Raw genomic sequence first — 13,966 nt, forward strand, 5'->3', positions numbered from 1 at the left:
TGCCAAGCCTGACGAACATTTTCGCGGCGTGCAGTACTGATGTCCTTGTTGATTCTTAACTCGAGAAGACCGTGATTTTCTGTGTCCGTGAACTGAAGCGTGGATATGTGGCGCGCTTTGTTCACTGGATGTTCGCAATGTGTACGGCTGCAAATCCGACTGATTGGGCGATGCTGGGTGGCGCATAGTCGTGGCAAATGGAACGAAGTTTTGAGTGTTCTTGTTTCCTAAGGACAACTGAGGAACGAAATAAAAGTGTGTGTCGCTTTATTTGCTGCCTCAAATTTATGCCGGGCTTTTTTTTAAGGGGCGAAGCTCCTGAAGCCATGGGTCTGTACATGCATGTGTCTCTTGGTACGTGACCGCCCATTTCTATGACTCGCTCAGCAGGTGTAGACGGATGAAAGGACGGACGGATGGATAATTTATAGTTTACCGATAAAACCCTCTGAAGCTTCGCCCCACTCATTCACTCTGTCGATATGCTGTAACTTTTTTTTTACGTATCGGCTGCGATGGGGCTGGTTCCAGCGCCAGGCTCACGTCGTAATTTTTGCCAGTTGCTTAGTATAACTAAGCGCATCTAGCGTCGCAAAACCTGATGAAGCCACGTGCGCAATAGTAAGTTTTCTCAGCTGCGATATCTCGCGGCAGCGTAGGTGTGAAGTAATCCACCCGGGTCGGCATGTCCATGGCTCGGAAAGTTAATGAGCCAAAGACTGGCTCGGCAGACGATGGCGCCAACCCACCGTAATCTCACCCGCTGGCAATCCAGGGACTAGACACGAATACAGAAGAACACATATTCCAACATACACACACTTAGCAAAATCCAGCCATCCAAATATGGTGACCACTGTCCTTGGTGCGGGACACACCGAAACTCCAGCACATCACTTGGACTTGCCGACGAAGACCAGCAGAGGGCAACTCTCACCCATCATCACACGAAACAAATTTAAAAGGTCGTGGGAGGTGCGACTCACGCGGCAGGACCTGGGAAGCAAGCGGGCAACCTTGGACCAGGCTGAGCGAGTCGCTCGGGCCCGTGGGGCCCTGAAATAAGGGCTCAACGCACAGAAAGCTTAGTATGCCACTTCAATAAATGTTTATTTCTCTTCCTCCGCAGCTCAGATTGCCTTTGTCGATGGTATAGCTGCATGGCGATAAAGGTGAAGGCGTGTCCTCGGGCCATCATTTCCGTTTCTTCATGACGCACTGTTAACCTACGGTTTACCAATCTCGTGACATAAATATTTTGTTGCACATCTTTAGAAAAGAGTAAACTAGAATTTTACCGAAACTAAAACGAAAGCACGGCAAATTCACGGGGCGAATGATAATGAATGCCTGAAGCTCTGGAAGTACAACGACAAACCGTTAATCCTGTGAGAGTGAATTATGCCCAGTCGATCATCAAAGACTGGACAAATACTGTATAAAATTACGTCCTATCTAGGAAGTGAATGATGATGAAGGTGTCTGTCTGTTCATATGTCTGTATACCGTCTCTCTGTCGCCTTGTTTGTTTATCGAAGTATCTCGGGCAATGCGAGCACCATCTAGTGAACACTTCGCGTGCTAGGGGTAGCTACGACAGACAACTACGGCCGACAAGCCTATGCCTTAAGGAGCTTCGCGCCTAAAAGAATACTAATTGCCACGTGGGTGCTAGGAGGAAAAAGAAGACGAGAGCGAAGACCGGGATCCCCATCCAGAAGTAAAAAAAAAATATAAGTTAGTCAAGGTGGGTTCAATTGATCTTTAGCATCTAAAGTAGCATCATCATGCTAATTTATATTAGCTGATATATAAACCATTAGGTACACACATTTAAAGTGATCATATCACTTTTTCTTATAAATAATTGACCACACACACACGCGCACGCACCCCCCCCACACACACGCACGCACACACACACACACACACACACACACACACACACACACACACACACACACACACACACACACACACACACACACACACACACACACACACACACACACACACACACACACACATATATATATATATATATATATATATATATATATATATATATATATATATTCTTCACCATCGTCATCACCAATGGAACATGTGCTTTACACAAAATTGAGAAACGAGAAAGAAGAATGCCTTGGAGCACGGTATTAAAAGACTGAACTGTCACTGCTTTCTTTATCTGTGTACAACGACCTTTGTCTTTGCGTCGTGACATTGGTGGTATAGAGAATCTATAGACAAACACTATAGTTCTCGTTCCCGATGAATAGCGCGGTGGGTCCGTGAACGGTGCGGAACATCTCGAAGTTGGAAAGTCAAACTATCGACAATGAGCTATCGATGCCTTATGGGCGCGGTGCAGAATGTCAAGCGACTAAATGGAAATGTCTCTCTGCCAAAAAGTACGTATGCACACCAAAGCCCGTAGCCAAGGGGGGATTAGGGTGTGTCACTAAAGATAATGAAAAAATAACTGTCAGTCTCAAATAATGTAGACCTACAGCAACGGCCTTTTCTAGAAAAAATTACCTGGCTATATGGGCTTGTGTACCAGATGAACACTTCAGAATTTTGAGTGATGATATTCAAGCATAAAATATTGACAGTAAGGATCGTTTCGTGCAGCATGACGAATGTGCTTACGATGTTTCGAGTACGACAGCTTCTTCACATTTCTTGGGTGCTTTTTATTGAAAGGAAAACACCGGAAATAACTGCCTTTGGGGTCCTTTAAAGTACGACATGAGTGTGCTCAAAGTTGCTAGAATTAAAGCGTTAGTTGTAGCCACTTTCGCAATCACTTACAGAATGATGAAGTCCGAGAAGGTAATGTTCGTGAGTCTCAGTCTGTGCCTAATCTTCAGAAATGACACAAGCAGATTGTCGGGCAACCGATCTTTAACGCCAATGAATGCCGAGGGCCTCGGATGCGGAATGTTTTTACTTTTCCTGTTCACTTCCTCATAGCGTTTAAACGTTGCGATGAGTAGCAGGGGTGTGCAAACTCAGGCCACAAGCAACATTTTTCCTCGAATCCTTGCCACTTACACAACTTCATTGCATCTGTGTGCCGCAAGCTACAATTGAACTTTTGGCAAGTGTAGAAACATGCCTCGGCTGCCATGTTCTGACATCGCATACTCGAAAGCCAGTGGCTGTGACGTAACTACATATTGATAATCTGTCTTAAATATAGAGGAAAAAAAAGTAACCAGAAAGTGGCCAAGGCATTTTTTTTCTAACACCACCAGCCTAAAAAGGTAGCCAAATTGTCCCATTGTCCACAAACGCGGCAACCCCCTGCCCAACGCCTCATAATTAAACAAAGTGGTGCCCTCACGATTTCGATCATGTGCAGCCAAACACTTCTACCTTACTTTGTGTTTATGTTATTTCCAGCCAAAGCACGTCATTAAGCAAGTACCAACTATGCCAGCAATCAGTATTGTTACAATATACTCCAACCAGATTCGATGTAATGGAATTTCAGGCAAAACGAATGTCTAAGTTATGTTTAGTTCAGTGTTAAGTATATTTTTTTTTTGCAAAGAGTGCTGATAAATGGCAAAAGTAAGTCACGCCTCCAGAAATCACGCCACGTCGCAGAGAGTTGTCAGCCAGCTGTCAGCAATATGTGGGCAGTGCGGTATACCAGTCACACTTAACGAGTTTCATAATGTAATTGTTTTTAAATCTGCATCCCTCACCCTTACGTGTGTCATGATAATATCGTGGTTTTGACATCTGTAGCCGCTTAATTTAAATAATAAAAAGTTTGATGTATACATTCATCATTTTGATGAGAGCGAACGCGGACGTGCGCTGTGACAGGGGCTGAGACATGGCATGTATACATCGATACATTATCGCAGAGTCCTTAATTGTAAAGAGTCCTTAATTGTAAGCTCCGGTCAACACTTAACTGTTTTTATTTTTGTGTAGGATGCCGTTCCTTGATTATAAACGCGAAATATACATTGATGGTGTGTCCCAATTTCACCTGACATACACGAGAAAATGCGAACGTCCTTATCCCGTGGATAAGTGAAGGATGTCCTCCCATTGCCCCACAAAGATAGGTAGGAAGGGCAATAAACTTGAATGACTCATAAACTTTGCTTTTTTGTTTGTTTAGGCGCTCATAAAAGATTATTGCTTCAGTATGTTTTCCGTCCTTGATGCGGGTAATTCAGGCCACTAACGTTCCCGTTTTAGGTTCACCGGAGACAATGAACGGCTTGAGACGGCTTAAAAGCTATGTGTCTTCATGGGGCTACAAGAAAACAAAGAGGTCATACGTCAAAGTGTTGCGTCATTTATAGCGAGTATTTTTCTCACGGAGTGAAACATTCGTACTCTAGTTAGGATGCTTGTTGCGAGCGAAGAGCTTACGAATTTGTTCACGCTGGTTTGCTACCCTACGTGAAACTTCGTAAAGACGATTCAAAGAGGTGTAACGGGGCTTTTAGCCCAAAATATCTGTATTTGCACGTTTTTGCACTACATAAACTCAGGTAAACGCAGGTGAACCGTTTTATGACATTATGGCATTCCATAAAACGTTCAGAATCTTCTTGAGAAGCGTGGTTTTCCTACAAAAGGGCCCTAATTTGCGAAGCCGAGTGCTTTACACACGTACTTCAACGGCACCATTTTTTTCGTTATTGCATGAAAAAGTGTTTGAGTAGTTAATCTAAACAATTTACAATTGATTTGATAAAATTAGAATTGCACTAACTCGCCTGAAAAAATACACAGTTATATTCATACGTGTGGAATGAAAACCCTCTTATGACTTATGAGATATTATGACTACGCGAAAATTTGGAGCCAAACATACGTCTCAGCATTCACAGTATGCGCCTATAACGTGGGGCTGTTACATACAGTTGGCGAATGCCAGGAATATAAATGGTGTCGTTCCGATACCACCAGACAACAACGTTCCAGAGAAGACCTCAGCTATGCACTTCGCTACAATAAAATTTTTTTTGAAAAATTTTGTGCTTGTACTGTATGAGAGTGTTATGCTTGTGCATAGCTTGTACTATTCCCGAAGGAGAATCTGGGTAGAGTTTTTTTCGATGCGCTGCTCCTCGGTGTGCGTGAAGAATGGAACGAAAAAAACTTTCCGGCAGGACACTTCGCGCGTAGCGGGCGTCTCCCCCGCTGGGACTGACAGGGAATATACCTCGCGGCCGCTTGGTGGACCTGCGGGTTGCCCCATTGCTGGTCAGCGAGAAGTGAGCTTCTAAGGGACCTCTCCCACTTGTCTGAAGTAGATGAGCGTTTCTGCGCTCTGTAGAGCATGTGTCCGAGTGTCGCCGTGTGTGGGCACGAGGGGCACGTGTCGCTGGGGTGCTTGGCGGGGCTTGCACACGTGTGAAGAAATAGACAGTAAAAAAAATGTTCTCCTATTCATTGTCCGAAAGGTGTTCGCCAGTGAAGGCGGGTTATTAACTGATATGACAGGCCAGCTCGACGTTCCCTTGAACGATTGCGCAATGAAGTATGAGAGACGATTGGCAGTCGCACAATTGAATGCAGCGCGATAAAAGGGTGTGTGGCCTTCACAAAGTTCTATAGCAACGCAAACAAAAAGAGTTTCTAGGTGGCTTTTTTTCCGTACGAGAAAGGCGTGGGGGGAGCACAACGACTTTGCATTGTTCGAACGTGCCTCCTCGTGTACCGTTTAGTTAGCATACTTTTAATTTCCCTCGTGTGGCCGAAAACTAGGTCACTAATGATCTTTACAGGGAAAAAAATGTCTATTCAACCAATACATGTAGATTGTCGACTACCAATTCATGTAGACCTGTCAGTTAAATATAAATTCTGTAGTATGTTTTGCATGCGTTGTTTGCTTGGCGGCACATGTGAAGAACGTTTAGTGCAAGTGGATGCGCACATGTGTTCTTGGTTTAATTATGAAAAGCGATGCAATCGCTGAATCTGGTAAAGGTACACAGCGTAAGCTGTCAGTTTCGTCGGGAATATGACACATTTTATGTTGCAGTTCCACAAACATGGAAAATACCCGAAGAAAATAATTTATTCTTGGGTGTACAGGTCGAAGGAAATTCTCGTACAGTTTTGTAGAATTTTTTGTTTTGTTTTGTAGATGTCTGTGAAGAAATGCGGGAATCCAAGCTATACAGAGCTTCGTGTAAAATGGCTGTATAATAGATTTAAAATGAATGGGCTTGCTTTGAATACACTCTGTCGTGCTTCACATATTGAGCACTTGAGATAGAGACGGCGACGGCGCACATCTTCATCTTGGTGGCGACAGCAACAATGCACACTAATATGCACGTTAATTTTACGATTACCTTATAATTTCTTCGTTTACTAACTTCTCTTCAAATATAACAAAGCGTTGAAACAAATAGTAATATAGCGTGTCTTCAAGTTCTGGCAGTGCCCACTATGAGTTCTCGTCAACTTTCCAGTAATAAAAGTTTATCCAATCCAATCCAATCCAGCAAGACGTCCCACTGCATAAAATTATAAAAAAAAACATTCATTTTGAGAGCCATCTGGTGTGCACAGTCAAGAAAACTAAGTCCGCGACAACTGAGAATAATCTGCAAGTTCTGACGCTCACAGCACACCATATCTCGTCCAGACATCAATGAGATCCGTGTCCCCGAGTCTTTGATAAATCTTGGCCTCCATTATTGCGTTCATCTCCGGCGTAAAGTGTTCCTTCCAGTCTCCGACCTGCCCTTTCCGGATAAACCCAACTGTTTTGGGATACTTTCTGGCCAAATAGTGAAACTGCTTCAGACCGGGACACACGTCGTCGTCGTTCTCGAGTGGCTTAGTGAGGAACGCCTTTATGTCGGCACCAGTCTTGGATCTCATAAAATCTATCCCACTGAACTCGATAACACGGTCCAGTGTCGCCGGTTGTTCGAGTTTTTTGCGGTACTCTTCGCCCAGGAAAGCGGCGAACTTTAGCACTTGGCTCCTCGGGTCAGCCTTGATGTCCTCGTAGCGCAGAAAGAGCACGTTCGGGTCGTTGCGATGGGCGTACCAGGAGAGTACATGGTCGAAGTAGTCTCCGAAATCGTTAGCGCCCTGAGTGAACACGTCAAAGTAGTCTTCGAAACTGCCGTCGGCGAAGTCGTATGCCACGAAACCTTTTGTGTGGTAGAAGAAGGATACGCAGACGTCCTTTGGGTTTCTGCACACGTACACGTACTTCGCAGAGGGACTTTTAGGTACCAGATTGTAGGGGAGGTGCGTCTTGATGAGACCAGGACGCTTCATCTTCACCACGTCTTCGGCACCGAACATCTCCAAAAAGGGCGTGGTTTTGTAAAATTCCAGGCCGTCCGGAGCGGGTGATCCGTCGTGAAATATGAGGTATCCGATCTGTTGCATCCACAGCGTCCCACTCTTGGGAAACGTGACGATGAAGACGTCGTCCGACCGGGGCTTGTACTTCAACGCGGAACAATAGAGGTCGACGAGAACGTAGGCGTTCAACCTGAAACCGTCGATATCTCGGTACAGGGGTCCCCTGGGGTATCTCACGTCTACGGACATGATTGAAGCTGCTTTGCCACTTTCTGAAACTTGAGGGGAGACGAAGTTGGAGACCCCTTTAAACCTGTAAGACAAGAACATGCATGAGTTGAATGTTTGGGGATGAGATTCGTATTTAAAGGAAGTTTTAAATTGACCTATAGCTGCTGCTAAGAACGTTTTGAACCAAGACGTATAGAAGCCGCCCTGCTTCATGTAGCTTCAGGGGGACGCGCAGTTTCGTATAGCTACACATGCTAGACCAAGGAGAAGGCACGGCGCCCGAGCATCCACGCTACGTGCTGACGCGCTGCAGCGCGTACATGTGGTGAGGAATAAAGAGGCCAGCGCTAAGAGAAAATTACAAATGGTTGTCATGCCGTGTTTTCACTCTTGCCTTGACTTTCTATTTTTGCAGAGTAGATTGCGACGTTGGAGACCACCGTTTGTCAGCGAGAGAGTTGTTTCCGGAGTGCTTGAATTAACTTTGTCATCAATCTTGGCATGTCTGCTTCTGTGTCATTTGTTTGCTTTCATCATTCCTGTTTTTTCCCCTTAATTCCCCCTATGTTTTCTCTGCTCAAAAACGTTGCCCGACGTTGTGACCATTTAAGTAGCCTTTGCCAGCTTGTTCTCTTCCTATTACCTGTCTTCCTATTGTCACGGGCTAAGTAGATGCCTGAGGATGACGACGACGAAGTGCTGAGGGGAACGTGCTCGGACTGCAGCAGCGTTGTACGAATTTTCTCGCCACTATATTCATCGTGTATACTTTGTTCCGCATAACATCATTGGGGGAGGTGCGGGGTTTTTGAGTATCCAAACGAAACAACAATAATAATCATGTCAGTTTAATCATGAACTGCTGTACAATTCAGCATCCAGATAAAAAAAAATCGAATGCAAGTTTTTCTGCGGAACTTAATTCACTTAAGTTTCGTCAACTTATTGTATATGACCTGTATAATTTGTTATTCTGTTCGTTATTCAAGGTCTAAATTCGGTGCAATGGAATGCTTGAGAGAGAGGGAGAGAGAGAAATAGTTATACGAAGAGCTAAAAAAGAGATATATTACGTTGACACCATAACAATGAGATTAACCAGAAATATTTTTCTAAGCCTTGTTCGACAGAGTGAACTCGTCGCGACGCAATAATGCCGAGGGGGCTATTATTGCTGTTGGCTATGAAATTTTCTGAAAATAAAAGAACATCATATATTCTATAGCGAATAAAGCAAGGAATCATGTCATCTTACTGAGCCTGGAATTGAGCGCGTACTGTAAATCCTGAAAACTAACCTAGTAGAAGGGAAAGTTAGGCGAGTTGGTTTGAAGACATTCTTGGTAACATTTTTGCGCGCACACAGTGCACGGGAAAATGAAAGACGAGAAGACAAACGCTTGTTTCGCTCTTGTTTCGTTTCACTTTCGTTTCTCGTCCACTGTGTGCGCGCCGAGATGTTTCCAAGAATATCCCAAAAATGAGGAAAAAAAACTATATTTGTATAGCGAAACACTGCTAATGTATATCCATGATGGGCCTACTAAGTTATGATCCATAAGCTACTAGATTCACTGTAAAAGTACCACACGCTATTCAGTAAGTAGGTATGTGCCTCAGGGACGTTAAGCCCCACATACATGTGCATATAACCCATAGCAAACATGTAGCTTATAACCAACGCCAAGGAAAGCTTTCGTAACATGGATTGCAGTAAATCGCCATTACATATATGAACCGCGATTTGCTTCTGCTGGTATTCGCTGTCTTCGAAGAGCACCTTCACACATATAAGTCAAATAGGCAGTCATCTAATGCAAGGTACACATATTTGTATACAGTATAGCTACGCTGCTCGGCCGCGAATCCGAAGGTCGCGGGTTCGATACGGCTCGTGATCGTCGCATTAAGACGTAGGCGAAATGGTAGAAGCCCGTGCAGAGTGCGATAACAGCACCCGTTAAATAACACCAAATGGTCAAAATCTCTGGAGTTCTCCACTACGGTGGCCTTCATAATCATATCGTGGTTTCGGAATGTAAAACCCCAGATATCGTAACTCTGTGTTCTTCTATTGCTGCATATTTCATCTGATACATCGTCACCTACACCCTTGTTAGGCAGAAAAGCACCCTAAGATCATAGTCTAGGGTGCTGTCGAGGCACGCACCCAAATAAAGAGATGCTTTTTTTTAATCGACCATTTGTGGTTGTTAAAGGGTGTTGCAAAAACTGCTCTAACGTAAAAGCATCCTTTTTACACCTTTTTTGGGGTAAAATTTTTTTTACTGTGTACCAATCAATCAGGAACGTCCCTCTGGAGAATGCATATGTGTGCACACACATAAAATAAGGCACATGCGCGCTCAGCATCTCCACAAACACGAATGAGCGCGGCATGCGGCGAAGTTTGCGCTGCACTCAAGCGCGTATACAGAGCAAATATATCGTTATGAAGTGACTAACCTGTCCCGTTAGGGTTGATCCAATGCGACGTCAAAGTGTTCCGTAAATAATGCACGCTGCTGCTTCACTGTCACCTGTATGTGTGGATGATTGCTGCTCGCACAGCCGTGTACGAGCGAAAGGAAACACCAGGGGCTCGCGAAACGGCTGAGAGCGGATTAAAATAGGTGCGCACTGCGGAAGGGACGGCATCTACTGGCATTTCTGCGAGCCATAGCGGAGGAGAGCGCAGACAGCTGGAGGCACTCACTGTGGACAGTAGGCGCTGCAGTTGGTCAACGGTGCCGTAGGGGTAAGGTCGCTCTGCGTCTCGGTGGCATTGTTATCAGTATTTATACGAAAGACAGACTGGCGATACATGAGGTGCGTTTTCAATCAATCAATCAATCAATCAATCAATCAATCAATCAATCAATCAATCAATCAATCAATCAATCAATCAATCAATCAATCAATCAATCAATCAATCAATCAATCAATCGATCAATAAATAAATAAATAGTTAATTATTAATTAAATAATTAATTGATCAACGATTCGTTCAACCAAACAATCAGACAATCAATCCACCAAGCATTAACTGATCAATCAATCATTCAGCCAATCAATCATTTAGGTAGGTATTATTAAAATGTATTACCTAAATATGACTATTTATTACTAAATAATTACCTTCCCTCATAAATCGTACCATACTTTTTGGGATGTAAAATCCCACATTAAAATATCAAGCAATCAACCTTTATTACAACTAACAAGAACCGACAAGAAACGATTGATGGTATTAAAAAAAAAAGCTACACGAACGCTATTATGGTCAGTGTTGGTGAGTTGGGTGACAGGGTTATTAGAAAGGGACTGAACAGCACTTGAAACTGGACGGGTAGCCTACTAAACACACTATGCGCTGAAATAATTTCGGTATGTGTTATTAAGCTTGTTGCACTTAGCACGGCTGACTTCTGGCCTTTTTGGTGCGACATACAACTCATAGCGCAGATTTTCTGAGCAGTTTTTTTCCCCCAATAGCAGCACCAACAAAGCTCGTAAAGTATATAGTTCACCGAAGAAGTGGCATGAAAAGGTAGCTAGTGAATAAATGGGTGGACGTAGGACCTGAAGAAAGCGTTGATTGATTGATGTGTGGGGTCTAACGTCCCAAAATTACCATATGACTCTGAGAGACGCCGTAGCGGAGGGCTCCGGAAATTTCGACCACGTGGGGTTCTTTAATGTGCACCCAAGTCTGAGCACACGGGCCTACAACAATTCCTGTGAAGAAAGCGTGAAGAAACAAACAAAAGCAATTAGGCACACTATACGAATGATAAACAGTGCTTAACCCTTTACTGCCTGGTATCGCGAATCCCCGACATACCTTAAAACTTCGAACAAGCAAGTCACGGAAGGGAATGCGTGCCGCTTTTAATTCCGGCTGTCAGGTGCTCACGAGGAACGTAGCTTTCAGCACGAAAAATCTAGTGCTATCTTGTTCAATGCATTTCAGGCTAGAACCAATTGTTTTGTAGCTGATGGCGGAAAGCGCGAAGCGCGTGCAAGAGCGCCCACTTCGTTCATTCTCGCCTGGCTGACGCAAGTTTTATCTTCAATGATTAAGTTTATTTGCTGTCTACGCGCTCAAGATGTGGCAGACGACATGTTGCGTAATTCTGAAGTACGTTTTTCACTGGAAGGTCCTCGTTTCTGTGGCATGTGCACAATTCACGACATGTATACATAAAGGTATGCATGAAAGGTGCATTTTAGATAATTTAACAACGGAATCATTCAAAGGTGGCTATTTAAAGCGGTAAAATGGAAACATTTTTTCTTTTCTTCGACAGTTTCATTATTCAGGCATGAAATAGTTAAGAAATGACACGTAAACAAAAAAAAAAACTTCGCCTAAAGCGCTTTGTATCCAGGTGGTCAAAATTTCCGGAGCCCTCCACTACGGCGTCTCTCATAATCATATGGTGGTTTTGGGACGTTAAACCCCACATATCAATCAATCAAAGCGCTTTGTATGCTGCTTGGGAACATGCCGTGTCTGCAGCTCCTGTATCTACAGCCGGCGCGGTAATCGCTAGCGCGTCTGCACTGTTGTTAGTATGCATATAGTTTGTTCCGCGTACGTGAGTCGAAGCCTGAAGTCACCTTCTAGACGGCAATACACGATACGCATGCGCAAAGTGATATTTTTGAGACCACAAGACAAGGCGACATCTTTAACCCACCAGTACATTGTAAACAAATATGCGTGAATTGAAAAAACGATCTTCAAAGGTCGAATTGATGTGAACATAGAACCTGTTGCTTGACTAAACATCAGCCGATGGACCTTAGCCTCCTTCCGCAGGCTGAATGAAAAAGACGTACAGGAAATATATGAATGAATGAATGAATGAATGAATGAATGAATGGAATGAATGAATGAATGAATGTTTATTTCAGAATTCTGTGGACTCACAACAGCGCAATGAGTGTCCTTTTGTCATCGTGCACTGAATATACTTCTTTAAAAGAAAAGTCTTGAGAAGATTTCATTCCGTAAACTGATAATTCGGCATATCCCACGTACCTAGTGAATGGACGTTATGCGAAGCATGCAGATGAAACGTGACTGTATTGTAATTTTTTTATTGAGCGACAAATTACGGAGTGGCGCTAAAGATATGTACAAATCCACGAACAGCATTACATTAAACAGTCGCACTCTTCATATAACCAGTTGCTTAGGGGCGTGACGATGTCAACAGCAACGTGGATAATAACAACGCCAGAAGTCGAAAGCTGCATGATATGAAGCACTGGTGCTCGCGGGGATCGTAGCCCTGGCCACTGCTTGTTTGAATCAACTTCAGCAAATACTCGGCTGCTGGCCCGCAGGTCGCGGGATCAGATCCCGGATGCGGCGGCTGCATTTTCGATGGAGGCGAAAATGCTGTAGGCCCGTGCGCTCAGATTTGGGTGCACGTCAACGAATCCTAGGTGGTCGAAATTTCTGGAACCCTCCACTACGGCGTCTCTCCTAATCACACGGTAGTTTTGTGCCGTTAAATACTCCATATCAATCAACTTCCGCGGATGACACCCAACTACTATTGACGTTAAGCTAGTGTAACAGAGCCATCGTAGAAGTACTACATATTGCCACGCGCGTTTGTTTCAGTTTAGCTGTACTTTTTTACGCCAACAAAGACTGTGAACAATGCTCTGAGTAGATCGCATTTCAGTGTTCGAGATGCTTCCCACTTTTAGTACATCATTTTAATAAGAATGTGCGCGAGACGCAAACATTCAAGCTTCTTCCAGAGATTGTGCAACCACCATTGATAAGACTGGAAAGTTTGACGCCTCATGTGTAAGTGGAGGCGCATGCCAACGGTGATCAGTTATCGACGGCCGACGCTTCGTTCACCGTTATCAGTGGCAGTGTGTTTTGCTCTAATTTGACTTCCCATTTACCGGGCACAAGGTCGGCGAAATAAAGTTTCATCTTGAAAATACATTCTGGTGCCTTAATCAACGTTATGACCATGTGAAAAAAATACGTAGTATTCATAAAATTTGATATCCTGTGACCATCGTTGAATGCGTAAGTGTTGTGTTATGTACAGCCTCGGCCACGTCTGTATAGAGCACGCGAGCAGCCGGTTTTGGCTCTGCGAAGTGACAGCTTGAGGCAGTTGCAAGCTCTGATGTTGTTTGTCAGCAACATGCGTGGCCTAGTAGTCAGGTTGACCAGTACACTAGTTTACGGTCCCATGACAGGGTTCTTCATTTAACTGAGGCTCATGCCCCCAGGTGGCGCCACAGGCTATTTTCAATATTTTCAATGAATAAATGAAAATATAGGTCCACCTTTCCCGATAAATGGTTTTAGCCACTATGAGGGACCATCTTTCCATCCGTGCATGCGTCTCACTTCATGTTCTGGGCAGCTGTCGGC

The 13,966-nt window shown here is 44.0% G+C and overlaps 1 protein-coding gene across 1 annotated transcript; it reads right to left on the reverse strand.

Annotated features, from left to right (window-relative positions):
- Window positions 1-6,046: 6,046 nt before the first annotated feature.
- LOC119174315 (amine sulfotransferase) lies at window positions 6,047-10,186 on the reverse strand. The gene is made up of 2 exons (XM_037425165.2): window positions 10,015-10,186; window positions 6,047-7,630 (listed from the first exon to the last, which is right to left on the reverse strand). The coding sequence occupies exon 2, from the start codon at window positions 7,564-7,566 to the stop codon at window positions 6,616-6,618; it is 951 nt and encodes a 316-aa protein (XP_037281062.2). The 5' UTR covers window positions 7,567-7,630; window positions 10,015-10,186; the 3' UTR covers window positions 6,047-6,615.
- Window positions 10,187-13,966: the final 3,780 nt, after the last annotated feature.

Source organism: Rhipicephalus microplus, chromosome 5, assembly GCF_043290135.1.
Source record: "Rhipicephalus microplus isolate Deutch F79 chromosome 5, USDA_Rmic, whole genome shotgun sequence".
NCBI lineage: Eukaryota > Metazoa > Arthropoda > Arachnida > Ixodida > Ixodidae > Rhipicephalus > Rhipicephalus microplus.